At 43.0% G+C, this 25,393-nt stretch overlaps 1 protein-coding gene across 1 annotated transcript in view; it reads right to left on the bottom strand.

Moving 5' to 3' along the window:
* The window catches only part of GALNT14 (polypeptide N-acetylgalactosaminyltransferase 14), a 271,648-nt gene that overhangs the window by 27,932 nt on the left and 218,323 nt on the right, over positions 1 to 25,393 (bottom strand). The window contains exons 5-6 of the mRNA XM_048504950.1: positions 25,270 to 25,335; positions 11,560 to 11,681 (exon numbers count right to left, since the gene is read on the bottom strand). Of these exons, the coding sequence (XP_048360907.1) occupies positions 11,560 to 11,681; positions 25,270 to 25,335 (188 nt within the window). The remainder of the gene's footprint in view (positions 1 to 11,559; positions 11,682 to 25,269; positions 25,336 to 25,393) is intronic.

Here is a 25,393-nt window from a genome sequence, read left to right as displayed (position 1 = left end):
AAGTTTATTATAGTTGGCATCACAGATAGATGATTCCTGGATATCCATGTCACAGCTAACTCTTCTTCTTCAGCACTTTAGATTTGACCCTGAATACTGGATATTGACAATATTTGCAAGAAAATGAGCTGGAGGCAGTGCTTGTCCAATGATTTTTAAAAGCTTGTAATTTAATTCTGTCATTGTGCAGTTTTGTTTTTCAGTACTCAGTTCCTTCCAAATTTCAACAGCATCAGCAGTAAAATAGCTATTTTTCTGTATTTTGTTTAAAACTTCAGATATGGGTTTCAGGTTTCTCAGCATAACTTTAACATTTCTCTTAAACCCGATGTTGAGAATTTTGGCCTTAACAGTGCCATTTATTTTCTCTCAATTTTATTCACAAAGCATCACCAGAATAGGCCAGTTCTTGATAGACTGCTCAAAACAGTCCACTACAGAATTCTATTTAACATCTTCTGGAAGCATTAGCTTTGTTCCACCCATTCCTTCCAGAGCTGCTGATCCTGCAAAATTATTGTTATGGAAGTATTTAGCACTTTCAACAATATTCATCTTTATTTCTGGGACACTGATGACTTTGACTAGGAGGTGCAGCAAATGAGCACTGCAACCATATGTTACTAGCTTTGTATTCTCTTCATGGTCTTCTAAATTTCTTTTCATCTTGGATACGTTTACAGCTTTGTCTGTGACTAAACTGTGTAGCAGACATTTGAATTTTTGGTCACATTTTATCATAGATTTTGCTGCTACTTCTTGTAAGTATTCTGCTCTACAGAGCAGTGGAGCCTTATCTGGTGAACCAGATGTGTTTCTGCACTCCTGCACTCCTACATTCTTGCTGGGTGACTTTAGGCTACTCACAGTTCTTCAGAACTCTCTCAGCCCCACCTACCTCACAAGGTGTCTGTTGTGGGGAAAACAAAAGGAGTTTGTAGGTTGCCTTGAGTCTCCTTACAGGAGAGAAAGGTGGGGTATAAATTCAAACTCTTCGGCCCTTTCCGGACTGCGGAAAGGGCGCTCCGCCACCGGCAGGAATTCTGCTGGTGGAGGGGTGGAGGCCATTCGCACAGGAGCGTGCGAGCGGCCCCCGCAGAGGCCAGAGTGGGAGAGGCGGCTCCGCACGGAGCCGCCTCTTCCCCATCCCTCTCCCACTCACCTCGTCGCCTTCGTCGCCCTGCTGGACTCCTAAGACCCGCCCACGCTGCCCTCCGACCTCCAGGGGTCGGAGGACAGAGAGGGAGGGTCTCAGCAGTCCAGTAGAGTGATGAAGGCGACGAGGTGAGTGGGAGAGGGATGGGGAAAACAGCGTGTTCCCGACGGTGCCGTTCACACTGCGTCGGCGGGAATGCGCTGTTTTCCAAAAACCTCCCTCCAGGAGGGAGGTTTTTGGAGGCAGCCTGACGCCGCCCTGGGGGTGGAGGAGGGGAGCCAGGTCGGCGCTGCTGCGTTTTAGCAGCGCCGCCTGTGCAAACGGCTCCCTGGGGATGGTGTTTTTGCCGTCCCCAGGGCGCCGTAAATGGCCCTTGCGGAAAGGGCCTTCTCTTCTTAATATTCATAGTTAGAGGAACTTCATTAAAGTATTTCCAAACTGGCTCTCTTTTATGGCCTGCTGCGCTTATAGATTTTCTTCTACTAGGACAGAATAATATGATAAACCTCAAACTGTAGACACAGGCTATATATGACAACCCTCAGACTTGTGAAGTATTCTGCTCAAAAGGTTTCACTTTTATTTTTACTGTTTGTCCCTCCTTCCACACATTGAGCTTCTTGTGCAGATTTCTAAACTTAGCATTCTGTGTACATAGATTTGCAAAGCAACAATGGGGCTAAGGTGTTTTTCTCACATCTGTATGTTTATTTTATAACATTTTTGCTGTGAAGGAGCATGTTATCTCTGCAAATTCGCAGTTTTGAGAAATGCAAAACAAACATCTGTGATGTGACAATATCTTCTGGATAGAAAAGTTGCCCAAAACAATCTTACAGAAACTTCTGGAAGGGCATGACATTGTGAATGAATTCATGGAATTCATGTACCAAAAAAAGTTAAACATTGCATGACTATAAAGTCTCATGCTACATAATTAAAAACTAATAGTTAATTCATGATGAATAATTTTTGGATCTTAAATTGAAAACTATCTTTAGATAGATTTTATTTCAAAAAGCATTTAATTTAAAAATCCAATTTCAATTTTAAAAATCCAGCTTAAATTTTTAAAAATTAAATTTTAAAAATCCAGTTTTCTAAATCTTTTAAAGAATCCATTGGTTTTCATTCACCCTGTCATCCAGAGTACCATGGAATTCTAAGAATCTGTTTGAGTATTCAGCTTAGGGTTAAGTTTAGGTCAGCCCCCCGCCCCAAACTTTTTAGACTATTGATCCCGTCATGGAATCCTTGATCCCTCATCGACTTACAGGCATTTAAACTAATAAATATGGGGGGGTTGCTTTATTTTCCTCTAAAGAGAGTGTTGTATGTTTATTTGTGGGTTTCTATCTGAGTGAGGGTACTGTAGTCTGATTGGACCCTGTGTGTGAGAAGAATCCATTAGCCAGAGTACCATCTGAAGTATAAGGAACTGTACCATTTAGGAAACATTTTATTTACCATTTAAACTTACTGAAACTGACCAAACTTATTTGAGCTTGTGCCTGAAAATAAATACTGTTTCTCTGTCAAAGATCTCTGTTGTAAATATATATTTCTGCTGCCTTATTTATCTTTCTCCAAGTTATTCATCTCCTTTCCCCATCTCTTCTCTGTTTAATACATATTTTAATCAGTTTAAGCGATTTCTGCCTGAGTATTGTTATTTTGGTGTGCCTTATAAAATGGGTTTGCCAAGAAAGGTTTTTAAATAACAGACTTCCTTAACCTTCTGGGAGTATAACAGAGTTGAGGGGAAATGCTTTTTGATACCAAATGCTACCATTTCTGAAGCAGCTCAGTTCCTGAGGTGAAAAAAGTCAGAAAATCTGACAAACCGGGTGGTTTCCCTGCCTGGGTAATACTGGAAGATGTGGGGGTCCATTGCACCATCCTAAGTAATGATGGTGTGCTGGCCCAGAGTCTTTCCTCCTCTCCAAGCTTGATGCTGTGTAACATCAGGTCAATAAAAATTAAGATTGCTACTTCCCAGGGATTTTATTTGGAGAGGGAATTTTGATCTCATATACTTGACTGAGACTTGACTGGGTAAAGTTGAAGTGGCTCCATTCACTCAGATACCATATATACTCGTGTATAAGTTGAGTTTTTCAGCACATTTTTTGTGCTGAAAAACCCCCATTCGACTTATACACGAGTCAGGTATATTTTAAAAAATATTTTAGGGTTTTGATTTTGTCAGCCGCCAGGGGGCGCAGTTTTTAGGCTAGTGGCACCAAAATTTCAGGTCATCATCAGGTGACAGTCCTGATGATGCCAGCCAAGTTTAGTAAAGTTTGGTTCAGGGGGTCTAAAGTTATGGACCCCCAAAGGGGGTGCCCCCATTGTTTCCAATGGGAGCTAATAGTAGATGGGGCTACATTTTGAGGGTCCATAACTTTGGACCCCTTGAACCAAACTTCACTAAACCTGGGTGGTATCATCAGGATAATATATTGCTGATACCAGCCAGGTTTGGTGATATGTGGTTCAGAGGATCCAAAGTTATGGGTCCCCAAAGTGGGTGCTCTCATCCCCCATTGTTTCCAATGGGAGCTAATAGTAGATGGGGCTACATTTTGAGGGTCCATAACTTTGGACCCCCTGAACCAAACTTCACCAAACTTGGCTGGTTTCATCAGGAGGGTCTCCTAAAGATACTGTGAAATGTTGGTACTGCTAACATAGGCATTCCTCCCCTGACAGGTTGTGTGGATGTTCCTTCTAAAATGACACCTGCCATGTGCAATTTTAAAAATATGTACACTAAAAATAATGAACTATTCTTTTAAAAAGCAGGGTACTTTTGAGCCACAGTGAACAGGCATGTTAATTCCAGTTTTTATTGTAAGATCCATTGTTTAAAACGCTTCCTTACAAAAAAGCTAAGGTTTCTGTACTTTTAAAGTTATTGTTGATACCATATTGTTCTTGTTGATCCTCTTTTCCACTTACAGAGCTAGTTTACTGTTTTTCTTTGAAATAAATATTCAAAAACATTTAACCTACTGATGCCTCAATTAATGTAATTTTATTGGTATCTATTTTTATTTTTTTTAATTTACCAGTAGCTGCTGCATTACCTACCCTCGACTTATACGCGAATCAATAAGTTTTCCCAGTTTTTTGTGGTAAAATTAGGTGCCTCGACTTATATGTGGGTCGACTTATATACAAGTATATACGGGTAATCATCCCTGGTTACTCATCCATCAGTTTTGAATAGTTGGACAGGGGTGTGGAGTGGCAATCTTCATCTGAGGAGAGGGTGGGTATCCTGCTTGCTAGCAGTTATGGAGCAACAGTGGGGCTCCCCAAGGTTGTTTTGACTTCCTCGCATGAAGCAAGCTACATTTTGGATTTGATTTTTTTGTGAAGGGGTTGATTTGGGTTCTGTGCTTCTGTGTGAACCCAAGTCGGTCAGATCACTGCCTTGAGAAGTCAGTTTGAGTTTGGCTACTCTCTCCTGCAGGGACGATGAGCTTATTTATGCTCATCCGTGGAGATTTATTAATCGAGTTTGATTTTGAAAATGTATTTATTTGTTTTTTATTTTTATCCCACCCTATCCCCTGTCAGCAGCTCTCTTGATGAGCTGGCTATAGCCTGGAATTTAGACTTGAAGGAAGCCATTGCCCAAACAGTTGTTTAGACTAATTTGGCAATTAACTGTTCTGGTAGTAGTTCCTAAAATGGATAACAATTTTCCTGTGACTATTTTATGACTTTTTTTATGGATAAAGTCTCTTCCTTCCGTCAGGACCTGGTGGCCAGATTTGGAACCAGTGGCAGACTAGAGGCTCTTCCAACAATGTTGGGTCTTTTTTTAGACTCCTTCAGCCTGCTCTGCCAGGCTGATGCCAGTTATTTGCTTCACTGACATGTGATGTTCTACTCATGACAAAGCAGCAAACAAACTATCCCTATCAAAGCTGTCTGAAGTAACTTTCCAGGACTGAAGTCCCCAAGTTGAACCTCAATTTACATCCCTGTCAAGACAAGAAGCATTTCTAATTCAAGATCCAGTTCTACAAGTGGAGGAGTGGTATGTAAATGAAGCTCTGATACACAAGTACTGCCAAAGCAGAAAGGAGACTGTCACCTCACGTCTATCCCTCAGAGAGAAAGAGAGAGAGAGAGAGAGAGAGAGAGAGAGAGAGAGAGATGCCACAATCACATGTCCTTTGCCAGGGAGAAGGATTTTTTGTTTTGTTTTTCCCCAACTGTCTTTAGGGTTTAATGGGCTATGTTAATTTAGCATTCCTTTGCACCCTCCCTTGCTTACACACACAAAGACACAAATATACTTTGTTTCTTGGATGCTTGCCATGTGTTAGAAATCTGGCTAAACAGCTGTTTGCTGAATGAAAAATGGAAAGTGAAAATGGAAAGAGAGGGAGCGGTTGCTGATTCAGATACAATTTGGGCCCATTACTCTTGTAGTCTGTGAAATGTGCATGTTTATTAAAGAAAAAAAAAGGGCCAATCCTGCCAGCCACAAAATTAAGAGAAGACCATTCATCTTTTTTTAAAAAAATTAAAGGGTGGGGGGGAGGGAAGAGATGGAAGCAGCAGTTGCCCTTCCAGCACCAGACTGAAGGTGGCAGTAGGAACATTTCATACAGTTCAGCAAACTCTATTGGAAATGGCATGAAAGGTGGATAAGGTTTAGTCTAGAAATAAGACAAGGAATGGCTTTATCTAGGAGACTACCCCCCTCATTTGAATACATGAAATGTGTGTGTGAGAAGGGAAAGAAGCATCACATAAACATACACACACACCATTATCGTTGTCATTTGTTCTTCCTAAGCAGTTTTGCCAAATAATACAAAAGCTAGGTGTTTAAAACAATACATGATGGTGCAACCACACAGCATCTTTGAAGCATCTCTATGCATGCACATCAAATACACACATCACATGCACATCAAATAAATTCCCTTTATTTCATTTACCTCCTTCTCCCTTCCACTTAATCCCACAGGTGGTGCCATTTGCTAAAAACATGGCAGTAGAAAACGTGAATTTGGCAATGAGTTTGACAGCATCGTTGTCAAACACTATCAGTAGCCTACATGCTACATAGAGCAATGTCCTGAATGCACTACATTATAAACTTAGGAAACTAAACTAAGGAATTAACCTATGGAACTGCCCTGTATCAGGTCAGGCAGCTGGTCTGTCCAGTTCAGTATTTGCCTTTGCTGACTGGCAGCAAATCTCCAGGGTTTTAGGAAAACATCTTTCTCACCACCTGCGACCTGCCTTTGGTGACCTGCTGGCACATGAGTGATTTATTGGCCTCTCATTCCAGCCCAGAAGAAACCTAGAGAATGCAGTCCCAAAATCTACTGTTCATCTATTTAACTAAGGTCTCTGGGTAAGCAGTAGATTACTCCACTTGCATTTCCATTTTCCTACTCCAGCAGTAATGCAACACCAACTGCTTCTTCAACCATTTAAAAATCAAGATGAGCAATTGGGTTGATTCTTAGTCAGAAGGAAGCAAGACTGGGCCAAAAAGAAGGTACAAACAGTTCTCTCAGTACAGTGCAGTGTGTTGCTACTGAGAAGGGGCAGCATGGAGTTACAAAGAGCCAGCATGGTATACTGGCAAGAGTGTCAGACCAGGACCTGTGTGTCACAGGTTCAGTTTCCTACTCTGCAATGGAAGCTTTGTCCTAGTCACACAATTTTAGTCTAAACTGCCTTGTAGAGTTGTTCTTGAAAGAATAAAATGGAAAATAGGAGAACAATCTTGGAAGCTCCTTTGAGCTCCATTGGGGAGAAAAATGGGGTATAAAGAAATAAATATGCTAGCTTTAAAGGAACAGGGGAGATCCCTAGGAGTAGAATGGGGGAGTCTGGCAGCAGGAGGCATGGAAAAGCAGTTGAAATGAGTACTCCAAACCCTGGCTGACTGTCTCTTGCAAAGCTACTTGAAAAGATGGGGTGATCTGGTGGTTTGAATTAGTCACCTATGTTCTCATGTTGCTGAAGCACAGCCATAGGATGAACCCTGTGACAATATCATAACAGTAGATGCAGAATCAAGCAAACAGCCTTTGTCAAGCTACCTAAGGCTCATAGTGGGCTAACTGCTTATGCACCGCACACACACCCAGAGGCGTATCTAGGAAAAATGAAGCTTGGAGACAAAACATTGAATTTTCCACACACACACACCCTCCACAGGCACCCAAGTCTACCACCCAGAGCTCAGGTCTACCACCTGGTGCTCACGCCAGCATCCAGGTCTACTGCCCAGAGCTTGTGTGGGCATCCAGATCTACTGCTCGGAGCCAACGCTGGTGTCCAGGAGTACCACTCAGAGCCACCGGTGGCATCCAGGTCTACCACGCAGAGCTGGTGCCAATGCTCTGGTCCATGTGCGCCTGGGGACATGGGTTACCCCATGTCCCCATAGGCAGCATACCCCTGCACACACTGCATTATGATTGCTTAGTTATGACAGATAGGTTAGGTGGAGAGAAACGTATTACATTTATGACCCACTGTTCAGCACTGAAAAGCACTGAAGGGAGATTGCAGCAGCCACATCACAGTGAGACAGTGACATCCTCAAGGCCAGACAGCTAAATAATGATCAGAGGCTGGATTGCCTATAGCTAAGCAAACACTTCAGTTGCACTGGCTCACCCCAAGTCTGTACTCATGGTTCCAAAGGCCAGTGACCCGATGGCACATTCAAAACCTGCTGTTAACTGCACTCAGGGATGCTGTATATCAGCCATCTGGTGACTGTTCCCAGAGGAAAGTATTAAGTCAAACCATATGACTGTCTGAACTTAATTTTACCAGGTCACAATCAGCAAGAAGTTCTGTAATAAGATCATGTTAAGTCTGAAAGATCTTTTGTAACATAACTCAAGGGGTTTGTTACTCAAGGGGTTTGTTACCTTTATACTGGACTAGCTCATTAACCCATTGAGCATAGTACTATAGCTACCTTATATGGAGTCAGCCCCTTTGGTCTAACAGTATTATCTACTCCAGTAGTGGCTCTCCAGAGTCTCAGATGGAAGTCTTTCGCATCCTGATCCTTTTCTTAAATGGGAAAAGTTGAGGAACTGAACATAGGACCTTTTGTATACAAAGCAGATGTGATAACACTGAATCACAGACCCTTCCCATTCTCTGTGCATTGAGATTAGCAGTGATTTCATTCACAGGCCTTCTCAACTGTTGTACATCATGGAGTTCACAACTGTGCTTTGGAGTCCTTCATTTGCAGTTCATCATTTGTTACAAAAATTGAGGGGTGGGGAGAGGCAGGATTTGTTTTTAATAACTATTACTGGGGGCAGGAAGGCAAAGCTATTCCAACTTTTTGCCAGGAGTGCCAAAGGCATTTTACATTACCCTTGCCTGCCCTCAGAAGGCTTTCCAGCAATTATCCCATGGTTAGAGAAAGGCCATGAAAATAGCTAGATGTGACCAACACATATGTGAATGCCAGTATTTTGGGAACAGACAATATTCTACCATCCAGTGCAGCATAACAGTGTCTCCTATATTAAACAGTCTTGATTCTTCTTCTTCTGTTTTGGCCCTTCTTCTCCATTGCCTAAATGTATCCCTTCGTGTCCTGGACACACAACTGCCAAGAGTCATCACAAGACCTTACATAAAACACATGACATTGCATGCCTGACCCCGTAGTCTGCCTGGTACCGCCTCCTAGTTGCCATACCTCTGTGCTCCTAGCCTTGAAACTTTACAGCTTGCCTGCAACTCCTGATCCATTTCTGCAGGAGCTGTGGTAACAAAAGCTGGTCTCTCACAGGCGTGCAGCTACTAGCCTGGATATAACTGAGCCAGCTCTCATCTCAAGCTCTTGTGCACAGCCCCATGTGATTGGTTAAAATAAAGGAGAGAAATTACAAATAAGAGAAGTCAGCACAAGTGACATTTTGCTTTTATGCTTCATTCAGGCTGTGCCGCTGCCGCCGCTGCCACTGCACCCATGTAATGAAATTCCTACGGCACTGCTGCATATGGCATCCACATTCATCCATCACATCAGCTCTGAGCATGAGCTACATTCCCCACCGCTGCAAGGGAAATACAGGCTGAGCTGCCATCCTGCTGGCTACAACTCATCAAACATCTCAAGCGGGAAAGGCGCCGTCACCACTGAGAGAGAGGAGGAGGAGGGGAAAAGAATGACACAGAAAGAGAGAACGTGTCCTTTGGAAGAGGACAAGTCAGGATGTGTGGGTGCAGAAAAGGGTGTCAAGAAGGCAACGGGGCTGTTCCTGAGGAAATCCACTCCATCTTCACTTTCGCCTGGAGTGCACTTTGAAAGAAGCTCCATTGACTTTGATAGAATCTGCTTGCAACTAACCGTGCTTCAGATCTGGGAGTGAATATTATAAATGTACAAAATCAACAAGGACTGCATAATTAATGCCTTGTAATGTGATGCAATGCAGATGTCACATGTTAAGACCTCTCCCCTCCCCAAAGCAAAAGGGACTGAATGACAAGTTTCAACAAAGGAGAACTTGGATTTCAATCTCAGCTCAGCCTCGAAGTGCCATGGATAGGCTTTTGACAAGTCACCATCTGACAGCCTAACCTAACAAAATGGACTAGCTATGGGTGGTAATGTTTACGCACTACAAAAAGCAGGTGTGTTACAATGGATAGAGTATCAGACTAGGGATCTGGGATACTTGGGTTCAAAACTCCACAGTGCCATGATAGCCAGTCACACACTCTCAAATTCTGAGGATAAAATGCTGTGAGGATAAACTTCTACGAGGATAAAATGGAGGTGAAGAGAATCACATAAGCCACTGTGGGATTTGATTGAGGAAAAAAGGCAGGGTATAAGTAAACAAACAAATAAGTCTACAATAGAAATAATTATGATAACAATAACAGTTAAATATCATGGAAGTCAACTCTGTTTTCTAGGGGAAAATACCAATTCTTCATGTGTTGGACATTATTGGTTTTTTTATTTATTAAAATGTCTTTTGGCTATACTGGGATAAATCTATTATGTTTCTCTTCCTGATACTTGATATTGCTACACTGACCAGCAAAAATTAGCAATACAAACCAAACATTTAACACACTTGTTTCTGAGTACTGCCATACCTTCTCTCCTACCATAGATCAATTAAAACATTTATATGGTGCATAAAGAAGGGGGAGATGCATGTTCTCATTTTACGAGTTAGAAAATCAGATCAGGAGGAACAAGGGGAGTTCCACAAAGCAATAGATTTGTTGTCAGAAACAGCTATTCAAGTGTCCCTAGTCCTCATGGACTTTTCTGTCACTGAGAAAGACTATATTAGTACTTTAATATCATACTTCTGTCTTGACTAGAATAAGAACGCCATTGTCTGCTACTGCAAAAAAAATCAGCAGGATTTAATTCCCATTAAATCAATTTATTAAAGCTTAATTTGCATGAAATTAAATTCAACCCCTATTCAAAGAGCCATCACTCCCCTAAATCATTCAGCACAGGGAATTGAACATAGGCCTAATTAAAAACTTGGCTGGAGCTTTACCCGCCTATTTGCCTTGTACCACTCAGCAACTCTAAGAGAAGCCCTGGAGTTCTGCTAACTTAATTTGTGCACTCAAGGGACAGGCCTTCTTTTGCTCTCTCTGCAGTAGAGTTCTCCAAACTGGGTCTGATCTGTGATTTGTTCATAGGACAACTGAGATGGGGTGTTCCTCTGTTCAGTCACAGGGTGGCTTGAATAGATCTACTGCCATGACTTTGGAAGTATACTTTGATAAGGATGCTTCCAGCCACCAACATCAAGAAAGGAACCAGAACTGTCTAGGCCAGGGGTCTGCAACTTGCGGCTCTCCAGATGTTCATGAAATACAATTCCCATCAGCCCCTGCCAATTGGCCATTCTGACAGGGTCTGATGGGGATTATAGTTCATGAACATCTGGAGAGTTGCAGGTTGCAGACCCCTGGTCTAGCCACTCCATTTTAATGGTAAACATTCCATCTGTTGTAAAATAATAGATCTTAGAACATGTTGGCACTAAACAAGCAGTATTTTCATCCTTTACATCACAGCATTTTGTGTTTTTGATAGGTATTCTTCCCATCTGTTCGATCTCCTGGTCTGCACCATATGGATTTGTATCCTGTTCAGGCAGCAATTCAGAGAGAAGGCTTGAATTGAGCCTTCCTGTGGACAGTTTCTCTCAGGGGTGGTATTGTCTCTACTGTACTGTTCAACCTCAAAAGGCCACTTGCACTATGACTTCCTCTGGCCTCTTGCAAGTCACTCCAGTGTTTTTTTTCAAAAAAGCCATGTGGGCAGAACTAATACACATTGCTGTCTGAAAAATAAATGTTCCTGAGGAGCAACTTCACAGAACACTTACCTCTCTGATCCTCTGCAAAAGAGGCAGCAGCCAGTCCTTGTTCACCTCACAGTGACTGTCTAAGAAAGTCAGGACTCCTGCTTGTGCCACATCAGCTCCTCGAATGCGGGATCGGATCAAACCTGTGAAGATACACATATAAACTTCCATGGATATCTGACTGGCTTATTGATTTTCTATGCAGAGGATTATTTGCTCATCATGCTAGGACAGATCCCTTTCATTTATTCTGGCTTTAGTTTCACTATGCTAGCTACCACTATCAGCATCAAAAACTAGACTGAAATGGTTAGGGAGAAAACACTACAAAGTGAATGGAAATCTTCACTCTTCATTAATTAAATTTTATCTAAACGAGAATTTAATTCAGAGAGGGAAACTAAAGAGCCCTTCTCTGCTTACACTCCTGTCTTAGGGCCCTTCCGCACATGCAGACTAATGCACTTTCAATCCACTTTCAATGCACTTTGCAGCTGGATTTTACTGTGTGGAATAGCAAAATCCACTTGCAAACAATTGTGAAAGTGGATTGAAAGTGCATTATTCTGCATGTATGGAAGGGGTCTTAAGAGTATATGTTTGGAAACACCTGCATTCACTTAAGTCCAAACTATATGCCTAATGGAAGTTACACAAACAATGTATTGTCAAAGGTTTTCACAGCCAGACTCAACTGGTTGTTGTGGGCTTTCTGGGCTGAGTGGCTTATGCCAGTCACAGATGCAGGTGAAACGTTAGGAACAAGATCTACCAGACCACAGCCACACAGCCCAGAAAGCCCACAACAACCAGTTACACAATCAAGTTTCCCACTTTAACCACCTCCCCGTTCCCCCCGACTATTTGAAACAGCATGAGGAGGGAACAAGTGGAGGGCACTGGGCAAGACACAGTTAGCTTAGCATTATTACCAGGCCATTTTCCTGATCTAAATTCACCCTGAACGTCATACATGTTCTACGAGGAAAACCATAAAAGCACCATACATGCCTTTCATAAGCTCATGTAATATGGCCTTTAATAAACACTATTATTGATTTTTATTCATTATTCCTGCAAACAAAGGTTAGAAAACATTAATTTAGACTGGGTTTGGGAGGAATACTGTGCCAAGAGGTTGGCAGTAATAGCCCCTGGGGCCTGCTGTGGTGATACACATCCTCTGTGTGTATCTACTTAATCTTTAAAAATACAATTTAATTAAATGTATCAAAAAAAAATTCCAGAGAGGCAGTATGAGCCATTCTCGTCTGTTTCGTGAGAACAAACAGCTTTAAAAAGAAGACCCCAGGCTTTGTTTTGCCTGTTCTAATTTTCTGGCTAATAAGCTGCAGCTGAGACTCGCTGGATGTATTAATAGACCAATCCCTTTAAAAAAGGAGGGAGGGGGCAGGAGAGAATCTATTTTAGTTCCGAGCCCTCTTGAACATTTTTAGTAGCATTCTCTTCCTTAGAGCCAGCGTGAACTCACAGTCATAGGCCTTGGGAGAATCAGAATCTTTCAACACAACATGGACTACATATATGTAGAACAAGTTTTGTGAATATCCATTGAAGAATCATGCATCGCAAAGTAGTCACTTGCCTAGCTCACCTAAACACTGTTTGGCTCAACGTAATGCACACTGGCAGGCTTGCTAATCTAACAGAACTACGTCCTGGTCTTTGACTTTAGAACTCAAGTGGGCACACACAGGGCTTCTCTCACGTTACTTGTCACAACACCCCAGTGTGGCAAATTAGGCTTGACTGGCCCAATATCACCAAGTCAATTTAAAGCCCAATCCAAACTCAGTGGCAAGGCTGAAATGTGGTGTGGGGATGCCTGAAGGGTAAAAAAAAAGCCTCCCATTGCCAAGTCCCATTGGACTGCATGACTTATGCTGCCTTTTTGGTGGCATATTGTTATTATTATTGTTTATTAGTTTTATATACCACCCTCTCCCCAGAGGGCTCTAGGCATAACACCAAAGCCCATGCTGCCAGAGTAATGGCAGCAGCAGAGGCCCTGGGACACTGGCACAGTGTCCAAGGAGGGCTGCAGTGGCCACACGCCGATGAAATTGCCCCTACTCTGGAGCAAGTGCCCTGAGGAGAACAAATCCACTGGCATGGCTGCATGTCACTCCCATGAGTGAATTCACCTCGCCCTTTGGATGGGGCTGCCAATGGCTGAACACTGATTTCAGACCAGACCTCTTTCGTTCATATCCATGACCCTTATTCACCCATAATACATGAATTATGAAATGTTCCAAAGAGCTTAACAAAGGCTTTATGCCAGTGGTTCCCAGTCTGAGGTATGCGTACCTCGAGGAGTATTACACCAGAGCGTTTGGTGGTATAAGAAAAAAATTACGTAATGGGCTTGCTAATACGGAGGTATAATGTTAGGGAAATAGATTGCCAAGGGGTGCTCAAGTGAAAAAGGTTGGGTGTCCCTGCTTTATGCAAAGCCGTTTTGTGACTCAACCCCCTCTCTACAGTTCTGACTGTACTTGAACTGTGTAGGGCAAAGAAGACTTGATGGCAACCTCAGATTAATGCAGCGGAACTGGATCTCATGAAAATTTCCCTTTCTGGTGCAAACTGGTTCTCCCTCACTGGAAGGGTTGAGAGCAAGCTACTTTTGCAGGGGAATAATGCTTAGTAACTCCCTCCTATAATACATTTTAAACTGTTTTTCTGTTCAGAATGATCTACACTCTACCATATTTTGTTTGTCTTTTGTGGTGGATTCAAATGTTATTTCTTCATTTTGGGTCTTAAAGATACATAATACTGTTTTAAATAAGAAATTATACATGTATCAAAATCAATTTTAGTTATGCACGCTCATTTAGATGACTGATTAGCCCCACATCAAAAGTACAACCTGGGGCCCAATTTTCTCTGGATTGTTAGTTTTATGTTTTCTGCCAGAAATTCAGCCTTAATATGTAGGAGCATAATTCATAACTGATAGTCCCATTTGTATATTTTGCCACAAAACTCAGGTGCTTTTTACACCCAAGTTCAATCCTACATGTTAAGGATCAGGATGTAATATCCATGGAATGCCTGAACGAAACCATAGGAGTTTGGGGTCATGTGCACGATGGGTGATCCCCCAAAGGATCTGTAAGGGACAACATGAGGTGAGTTTTAATAATGTTCCAGTTCTGTGAAGTATACCAGATCAGCAGAATTTGGTTACTGGTAAAAGTTGATTTCGCAGTACATTAACCTATGGGAATGAATTTCCAACAGCAGTAACAGAAATTTCAGGTAACAAACTAATAAAGGCTGCAAGAAAACCAGGCATGTCAACAGATTATAAAAGTTTTCCTTTTAAAAAACCCTCATTTAGCTGTGGGATATTTAACGGATTAATTTACCAATTAAACTAACGTTACAGTGTCTTTATCATACAAAAAAGACAAGTTGCCCTTAACACAGAACACAAATAATTAGTTACTTTTGAAAAATAAATCACATAATCAAACAAATACTGTCTGCCAAGAAATGCCATACGATGCTATTTAGCTATGGGCTAATGAGAATGGAGGCAGCAGTGAAGGATGGAGAGCCAAGACCACCACCCCTCCCCATGAGCACACAACACTGGTTTCCCAACAAGGTGAGCTGCTGCTATGCCTTTAGGCTTCTGGAATTGCAAAAAACATGCATGTGAGAGGGGAAATATACCAGTGAGATGGAAGAGTCTCAACAAATAACCCAAAGTCTCACTCCTCTCTTCTGCAAAGCCTTATGAAGAAGGACATTCTTGAGTGTCCTAATGAGGGGAGATGACCTCCTTTTCCCAGCACAACCCTGTCTTAAGGCTGGTGCTCATATTACCCCAGTGGAATTGGAGCCATTGCACATTGAACCCCCCCCCCCCTTTACCACTAGAGGTATGTGAGAACCCTGGAATTACATACTAAGAATCCCTGCTGCAGTTCCATCCAGTATCAAGGTCAACTTTTGGGAAGAAACCTTTTGGAGGATCTGCTTCTCCAGCATTGTCTTGGGCCTCTCCTACTAGGGGCTTTCCGCACTGACAGAGTTGTACTGGTTTCTACCTAGGTTCGCCTCAGTGAATCCGCACTGCAACCGAGCTCACCGTTGTTTTGTCTCAGTTTTCCCCCCCTCAGAACTGCAACATCCTTGTCGCAGTTATGAACTGCACCTTTCTGCTGGAACAAGGTCGATACCGCTTCGAAGCTTCGAAGTGCGGACGCATTGAAACGACACCTCATCCGTTCAACCAATCAGGAGCCGCTTTTGTGGCATGCGCAGAATGGGAGAGTCGTGGCGGGCATGTAACTGTAAACTGTAAAAACTGTAAAAAAAAAAAGAACGCTCCCGTTTCCCATGGTAACACAAGCTCCAATCACGATAGAGGAGCGAAACAGGCACCAAGATGATCCCGCCCACTTAGCTCGGTTCCAGGGGGCCAAGTAAGTTGCTGTGCGGACAGCCTGGAATCGCCCCCCACTGAAGGGAACCGAGTCGACCTTAGCTCCCTTCTGTAGTGCGGAAAGCCCCCTAGTTCCCTGATGACCTAGAAGGGAGTAGAAGCTGCATGACTGAAGAATAACATGGGTATTGAGATGTGTTTTTCCTTTCCTGGTGGTTACCATGGAAGAAATGAGGTGCGAGGGGAAGATCAGAAACCACAAGAGACTGAAGGATTCTTCCTCTTGGTAGTGAATCCACCCTCCTATTATACTTCCCCAGAAAGAACGTGGGTAGAAAGAAAATAAATGAATGAATCAGAACTGGTTTTAGTATTTACATCCTGTAATTTTATAATTTTGTATGGAATCCTCCATACTTTAATCCAGGGGTCCCCAAACTTTTTAAACAGGGGGCCAGTACACTGTCCCTCAGACTGTTGGAGGGCCAGACTAAAAAAAACTATGAACTAATTCCTATGCACAAATGATTGTAAAATGTTTGATTTCACCTTTCAGCCTTTCTGTCATGGTCTATTTTTAGAACAGTGACCAAAGTATGTCAAGTACAGGGTGGGCTCCAAATATTGTTGGGGAGGCTGTGGAATACCTTCCCCTGTAAAAAAAAAAAGCAGAACTTTCCCAATGAAGCATTCCATCTAACCCAGGATTAGGTATCTTCCTGGGTTCTTCCTCCCTAGCAGCCAGCGAGCGATTCACCAGCCTGGCTGATGCCAATGAAAGTGAGGCGGAACAGAAAGCTTGAGAGCAACACATGGAGTAGCCGAGAAGGAAGGGCGGAGCAGGAGTTGCCATGTGTAAGGTTTCCAACTCTGGGTCAGAAAATTCATGGAGATTTGGGGGTGCCATCATGTAATTGCCGGTTCCTCCTCTCCCTCGAGCCCCCACTGCACATGAATGGAGCCATCGCCGCCATGCCTGGCGGGCCGGATAAATGCCTTCAGGGGGCCACATTTGGCCGGGCCGTAGTTTGGGGACCCTTGCTTTAATCTCTCATTCTTGAGCTCCTCATTCATTTGTTCATTCATTCATTGCTTCATATACCTTGCCTTTCTCCCCAACAGGAACCCAGTGCAGCTTATATCATTCTTATCCAATCCAGTTTATTATTAGAAAAACCCTGTGAGGTAGGTTATGGTGTCTGACCATGGTCACCATGGTCACCTTCCATGGCAGACTGGGGATTTGAACCTGGGTCTCTGAGATCCCAGTCTGACACTCTAACTCTTGGTAGTGAAGCTTGGTTTAAATCCAGCTTCCTATTATACTTCCCCAGAAAGAAAGTGGGTAGAAAGGAAATAAATGAATGAATCAGAACTGGTTTTAGTATCTACATCCTGTAATTTTATAATTTTGTATTTTGTATTATGTTTTATTTATATTGAAGTGTAAAGCCATCTTGAGTACGTCAGGAGATTGGTGGGGTATAAATGTAATAATTAAACAAACAAACAAATAACTGCTACACTACACTCACACTTTCTTTTCAAGAATGAAGAAAAGGAACAAAGGAACCTGCCTTCTGTTGAGTCAAACCATCAGCTCACCTAGCTCAGGGGTTTTCACTTACTACCAGCGGTCCTCCAGGTTCTCAGGCAAAGAAATATCTTTCCTAGCACCTGCTACATGAGGTCCTTTAACTGGAGTTACTAGGGACTAAATCTCAGACTTTCTGTATATAAAGCAAATCAGATACTCTATCATTGAACCACTACCCTAAGAGACAGATGGGGGAAGACAGCTAGAGGGTGTGGAGGCAGACACTATCTCAGTTGCTACCAGTTACTGACCATTGGTTTACTGCAATGCCATATGTCCATGCCTCTAATCAGAATTAGATGGAGACCAGTAATTAATACTTGCTGCTTTCCTGATGAATGTGGTTTTCAGTTGCAAAACTATTAATATCTATGGGAATCAACCCAAACCTAAAACAATTAAAATATATTCAAGCTTCAAATCAGAACAGAACATTGTTTCTCTTCTGCCTTTGTAAACTCAAATCAGAACTGAACTGGAAAACATAATTCAGATCAAGCTATTGGAAGAAGAATCCAACTACATTGTAATATCTACTTCAAACCCTTTGCTGTATAAACATTATAAGCCTGTTACTTCACCTGGAAAGTTTTTTTAAAAAATACATGCTATGTTTGTCTAGAATTCTCCACTTCTTTCAAGGAATGGAAAATGTTCCGCCAGGCATTTGGCCAGCCGGGATAACATCTCACTTCTGTGGAAAAATCTGGCCTCCTGTGGGGGGTGGCAGGAAGGGGGGAAATAATTTTAATCGCCATCGGGACTTTGAATTTTATAATTTGTTTTTAACTGCGTTTAACTGTTATTAACTGTTATTAAATTATGGAGACCGCCCTGAGCCCTTCGGGGAAGGGCGGTATAGAAATTTAATAAAATAAATAAATAGATAGATAGATAGATAGATAAATAAAAAAAATGCATGATGAAGCACTATAGTTTTAAGGTTGCTGTCTTCCAAACCAAAAGCATTAGAAAGGTAGCTTGTAAAATTAGCACCAAAAGCAAGATATGATGGTTATGAACTGTGATGATGCAATTCTAGTTAGACTCCCCCCACCCCTGGGCCAAATACTACTGTTTTGCTATGACCCAATATGGTGAAGTGGTTACACAGAAGAACTAGGAAATGGGATAGCCAGGTTCAACCTCCCATAAAGCCAGGGATCCCTCATCCTAACCTACCTCACATGATAAAGCAAGAGGCTGAGAGGAGAGCACCATGTATGCCACTGAAGCTTATTAAAAGAAAGATAGGATACAAATTTAATTGTTGTGGATGGGTGCTTGCAAAACAGGGCAAAAATATCTCCACACTTGCAGTGAGGAAGCCTTGCCTTCCTTCCCTCGAATTTGACTTCTTAATGTCACCACCAAACAAATCTAATTGGCTTCATGGCACCATGACATCCTCACACAGGCTACATGATCTTGAATGGGTTGGATTATGTATCAGATTGAAGAACTTTCTTTAAAAACGGTGCTGGAGCAGCTGCTGAAAAGGGACAGCAAATAAGCACCAGAAAAGGTCTCCTTGGGGGATCTTTTGGAGTACAACATGGGTCCTGAGAGCCCCATTAAAATCTGGCTCACAAAAAACGTTTGCCTTTGAACTCTTGCTGAAATTATTTGCCCCTGAAATGTTTGCCCAGAATTTTGCAATTGGTTTCATGGGGATGGCCATAGAGCCGTGATGGCGAACCTATGGCACGTGTGCCACAGGTGGCACGCGGCGGCCTCTCCTTGGGCACGCGAGTGCCCAATCTCCCCCTCCCCCTTTCCCCGTCCCCCTGCCAGAGTTGGCTCCCAGTCTGGGTCATCAGAGGCGCCAAGAAGGGCCTCTGAGAAAGGCAGTGCAAGAGGGGAACGCCCCAGAAGGCACTGGGGCGCCAGAGAACCCCAGTGCCTTCTGGGGCGTTCCCCTCCCGCACTGCCTTCTGGGGCGTCCCCCTCATTCCCGCCCGGTGCTCTCTCCACTATATGCCAGAGGCCCAGAGCGAGAGAATGGGGAGCTTCAAAGGAACGGGAGGTGAGCCGTTTTATCTTGTAAAGCCTTTTAGGGGGGGCTGGCCGAACAAAAGGAGGCTCCCGTCAGCTTCACTGTGAAGTTTCCTGGAAATTCTTTCTCCTCCCTCTCAGTGCCTGCACAAACAATCCGAGACCCAGGGCTCCAGTTTGCCTCCTTACGCTTCTGCAGGGGCGGGGACAGGGGTTGGGGATGGGGCGGGGGCGGGGGAAGCGGGTGGCAGCTCCAACGCTCCACTTTGCAGACTTTGCTGAGTGCAGAACTTTGACCCTGGGATCCATCAATGCACGATCCACCAGAAAGAAAGGGAAAAAATCTTTCCGTCCAGTCAGACGGCTCCTCCGCCTCGGCTCCTTCTCTTTTTCTTTTCACTCAATTCGCTTTGCAGCATCTCATGGTGCTCTTGGTGCATCCCATGTGCAACCACATTTCAACAGGCAAAAAATGTTAGAGGCTGCAACTGGGTGACCTGCTTAGCGGCTTCACAATTCAGAGTGGGGCAGCTGCAAGACATTAGCAACTTGAGCCGCACAAAAAACACCGAATGGAGCCAGGGCAAGCAGGTCTACTCAGGAGTTAGGTGCGACGTTGTGCAAGGGAAATGACTCCTGAGAAAGCCTGCGAGTCTCCACTCTGGTGGGATGCACCATCCAAGAGCACCATGCGGAGCCGAGGTGGAGGAGCCATCTGAATGGATGGGAAGATTTTTTTTCCTTTCTTTCTGGTGGATTGTGCATTGATGGATCCCAGGGTCAAAGTTCTGCACTCAGCAAAGTCTGCAAAGCGGAGGGTTGCAGCTGCTTTGCAGACTTTGCTGAGTGCAGAATCACCCTCCCTGGCCCTTACTCCCAAGTAAGCGTACTCATGCCTTACAGGGGCATAGGTGGGGGAGAGAGACGGAGGGGCCGCTCGGAATGCAGAGCCAGAAGCGGTCTTGCGAGAGGCTCATCCGGGACCAGGATTTCGCCCAGCATCTCTTTTGTTACAGCTACTGCGAGGCATTTGGCTAACCAATTTTGTCCCCTAGGAAGGTGCAAGGGTGGTACTGTGCGTTCGAACTCCTTTACTCCTCCCCCACTTTTACAAAGGCGAAGGTATAATAATCCCAAATCTTTCCACAACATCGATTTGTTCCTTTCTGTTTAAGGGTGGGGTGGAGTGTTGTTCATTTGCCCCTTTCCAGAGTGCGGAGATGGGGTTGCCAATCGGTGCATCAGGGCAAATTGTTGTGGGTGTCTGGGCGGCCGGGGGAGGGGACTGCTGTCAGCTGGAGGTGCTGAGATGAGGCAGCCTGTTGCTCTGCTTGAGTTTGCTGGAGGGGCAAAGTTGCAGCAGCGGGACATGCATGTGGGGGGTGGGGAGAGCAAAGGGACGGGTTGACTGGGGGTGTTTACTTTCGGCTGCTGCAGGAGCAGGCGGGATGCTAGGCAGTTCAGCTTAAGCACCGGCCTCGAGGTAGCAGGGAGATGGATTGTCAACAAAAGCCACGGTCTGTGGGCGTGTGCAGCTTTAAAAAAAATTTTTGGCAAGGAGTTCCCGTCAGACTCCCTCCCTCCCACCTGCGTGGCCCTTTTGTGTCCCCGGTGCAAACAGCTCCACTCATGCTGACCCCTCTCCCGCTTTTCTGCCCTATAGTCGAAAAGAAGTTGGAGATTTGAGAGAGGAAGGAGTGGGGGAAAGGGACCAGCTTGCATGCGCAGTTGAGTGGGAAGAAGGTAGTGTGACACATTAATAGGAGCATCTTCGATGGGCTCAAGAGCCTGGGTGGTTTTTCACTCATTTTCTCCAAGTAGCAACAGCAAAAGTGTAGATGGAGACAAGAACTCCACATATAAAATCACATCACAGAGCATTTTTCCTTTGGACAGGAGCCAGTGTGGTGTGAGCACTCCCTTTGGATCAGAGATACACTTCACAAGTGTTACTGCCAGTTTCTTGGGCTTTCAACTCCTTGTTAAACCATGGCACAAAACAGAGTCCCCAAAATACATGTTTACTCGTGTATTAAGATACTGATTTGCTCCTACGGTAAATAAAATCATGGAGCTGATAATTGTACCAGGTTTAACTAGTGAACTGATCTCTGTCACCTGGAGATCAGTTGTAATCTCAGGAGATTTCCAGCCACTGCCTAGACAAGAGGTTGGTAACTACACATATTGTGCAACAGTAGCTGTTCTTAATTCCATCCCTTCCCCTGGAAAAATGTAGGGACACTTTCCTTTGGCTAGGTTGCAATAACAGTTCTAGTTATTGGGAGTCAAGAATGTGGCACCCAAAGGTGATTACTGCCTTGGTCTTTTTGCAATAGAAATCTGCCATTACCAGGGGCTTGGTTAAAATGCCGTATTGGCACTTGGCGACGCATAAGTGGGTTTTGAGTTGCAGTTTGGGCACTCGGTCTCGAAAAGGTTCGCCATCACTGCCATAGAGGATGACCTTCCTTCAGAGATGAACTTCCTGCACCCTTGCTTCCCCAGCCTCATGCAGCCTCTGTAGATAGCCTCTTGTTTATTTTCTTTCTATGAAGGGAGGATGACCTGTTTAAGTAAGAAAAGGGGGCTGTAGACCATATGTGTGGCCTGCTGTTGAGCAGCATCATGCCCAGATGTCACTTCTGAGAACCTCCATGTAGGGTTTGTTGCCATGATTGCCATGTTTAGTCCCTCAAAGGACAGTGTCACATATTTTACTGCATCATATATTCCACTGACTCACAGAAAGATACAGATGCTTGACAACATTCTGTGCCTTATTTTACCCCACTCCAAACTTGTACAGGGAACAGTTCCTCCTGTTGGGATACTTTTTCATGACTTTTTAAATTAACTTTATAAGATCTACAACAAACTAGCACAAAGCTACCAAACAGACAGACACAAACTTACACAGAGGTGATCCAGTCACCCTGCTCTAAATAGACAGAAATACACACAATAAATAACTGATTTGACTTCCTGTCCATCACCCACTGCAGAAATCATTCATATCATAATACATTTCCCTTAATACCAAGTACCAGAAGGCTTAAAAACCTGTATAAATAGTTTAACCCAATTTTCAGTTACAATATATAAAGCAGATAATAACATATCTATTTAACATCCTTATCTCCCTAACTTAGGCTCATTCTGCACATGCAGAATAATGCACTTTCAAACTGCTTTCAGTGCTCTTTGAAGCTGTGAGGAATAGCAAAATCCACTTGCAAACAGTTGTGAAAGTGGTTTGAAAACACATTATTTTGCATGTGCGGAAGGGGCCTTAGTTCAAGAGTTGAAAACTGGTATGTAAAGTTTCTCCATCTCTTTTGACATTTTATATCATCAAAATTAGCATCTCATGTATCTCCATTATTTTAATATCTATAATTTTAATCTTTTTCAGGCAAGTTCTTCAAAATTTCTTCAGTTAGACATTATTAGGTAAAATCCTTATTCTCATTCTTAAAGGATTATTTAGTTGTAGAAGTGATTCTCTGCTGTTGACTGTTGTATGTAAAAAGAAGGCCCTCCCATTGAAGCCAGGTGTTTTTCTTCAGCGCATTAGTTAGCAAAGCATAGTCTTTTCACTTTTGTAAGATTCTCAATGATATCTCTCTCATAACAATAATATCCTTATCTTCCATCTTCAGTGGTGATTTTCGATGGGTTACCAGTGTTTGATCAACTGTTTCTTTTGCCAAGAAGAAGACCACCATATATCTGTAAAATCCACATGACCCTGGGTTCTTTGTATTAACTCTATAGACTTTTTCAATTTTTGCCACCATCTGATCCTCCTCTGTCTTCAAAAAGTCTGAGATGATTTTCTTTTTAAGATTCACTTTGGAGACTCTTGGGATACTTCTAATTTTATGAGTTAATTTTGAATGGAACCCCATTGACTGCTTAGTTATGACTTTAAACTGCCTCTATAAATAAGTATTACACATATGCATTTGTGTCCTTATGGATTACTTAATTCAAGGCACACTTTAAAGTGATAGCATTTGCATCTTTCAGTGTACTCCTCTAATTTTTGCTAAGTAGCACTACAATCATATGCTATTTTCCCACTTGTGTAAATGGGCTCAGGTACTGTTCAGTTGATAACCAATTTATAAATGGCCTGAAGCAGAATAATTGTAGGGTCAAAACAAGACACTAGCATGGCTCACAGGACAGTGTTGTGCACACACTTAATCCACCTAAAGAACAGCTTGCTTTCTCTACTGCTAGCATGTCTGACTGTGCAATATTGATGGTTTGGTCTGGTGCAAACAGAAATATAGATGGCAGAGGAGCCAACCTGCAATGCCACTGGTAAAGAGGCCATAAGTTGAGTCATTATGTTGGAGGTTCATGACTGGATCTTCAGATCTGCTAGGAGTGGGAATTGATTCAGAGATGAGAAGCTCAACCAGGGCAGGGTTCAACACTTCTATGTATGTACCCTTGTCCTGACAGAGATACCTCCCATCTGCTGTTAGCTGGGGCAGGGAAAGAAGACAGATACAATATTGGTGTCTTCTTGGGTCTTATATATAACTAATAGAAAGCTGGAAAACATATACTTGGAAAACAGGATATGTGGTATGAGTTAACTGACTCCCCCTTGCCTCAACAGCACGGCTTCAAACTGAGTCATTTGCCAATGTGGCCTCTTTTTAATATTACAGAACAAGTTGTGGTAATGAATCTCCCACATAACAAGAAGTGTTCATTACAGAGAACTGGCCATAAAAGTGTTAAGCGTATCAGTGTGTATAATGTATGATGAACTGAAGTTTTCCTACATTCAGTGCCACACGCCAGTTTGAGCCAAGCAATGGTCCAGACGCATATATTATAAATTCTAGAGTGAGAAAGAGAGCACACATGCATCTTCTAGAGGTCTCTACATTTTTCTCTCAGAACAGAGAAGTGAAGGAAACAAGCTGGAACAGTCTGGGACCAATAGAAAAGCACAGAGCAGAGTGGTTATCATAGGTCAGCAGTGGCAAGTTGGGGAGGGGGGACTGCAGTGATGGTCACAGTGTTGGAGGACAGCATCACAAGAGCATTCCTGTCAAAATTATCAATTAGGTTGGTAGTAAGGAGAATGACTGCATAGCATCAGCCACTACATTCACCTATTTATTCAGCCTTTCCTTGGTACAGACTTCAGACTGGTTGATAATTTGGTTGCCCTTTTTGTCTGCTACACAGAAGGAAATGGCAGGAACATCCTCATACCGCTAAAGATTCCAAGCAATATGCACAAATTAATCTGAGCATTCAGAACAGTGTTAAATTGGTCCTGATGTAAAACAATGTAAGAAAGTGACATTTTATTTTACATCCTTGATTCAGACAGGTCAGGAAATTATCTCAAAGGACATTATCAGCACAATTCTAAACAGGTCTACTCTGAATCCTACTGAAGTCTAATCAATGGAACTTCCTTCCAGGAAAATATCCTTAGAATTGTACTGTATTTTTTTTAACATTTGGTGCTATCATTAGAAAAAAACTATTCATGAAGAAATTGAGATGCAATTGTTGTAAACTTTCTGAAAAGAATGAAATGCTCAGAGCAAACTGAGTTGCTGAAACAATGTTAATTTCTGAAGCTCTTCATACAATCCCAGCACCCCAGCATGGATACTTAGTTTGCCATTTCCCTTCTCTCTTCCCTTTCATTGTTATTTGGCCACCAAACACTTACCTTCTCTCTGCCTGTTGCGTAAACATTTCACCTTAGGTAACTTGACCAGCAAACGACAGTCATCAGCTGTGGAAAGACAAGAAAGCCATGCACATTTTTATTACTTTCACAGACCTACAGGACA

This window comes from Sphaerodactylus townsendi, linkage group LG01 (genome assembly GCF_021028975.2).
Source record: "Sphaerodactylus townsendi isolate TG3544 linkage group LG01, MPM_Stown_v2.3, whole genome shotgun sequence".
Lineage (NCBI taxonomy): Eukaryota > Metazoa > Chordata > Lepidosauria > Squamata > Sphaerodactylidae > Sphaerodactylus > Sphaerodactylus townsendi.
Note: the sequence above shows the minus strand (reverse complement) of the source record. Positions and strands in the feature narration are given on the sequence as shown.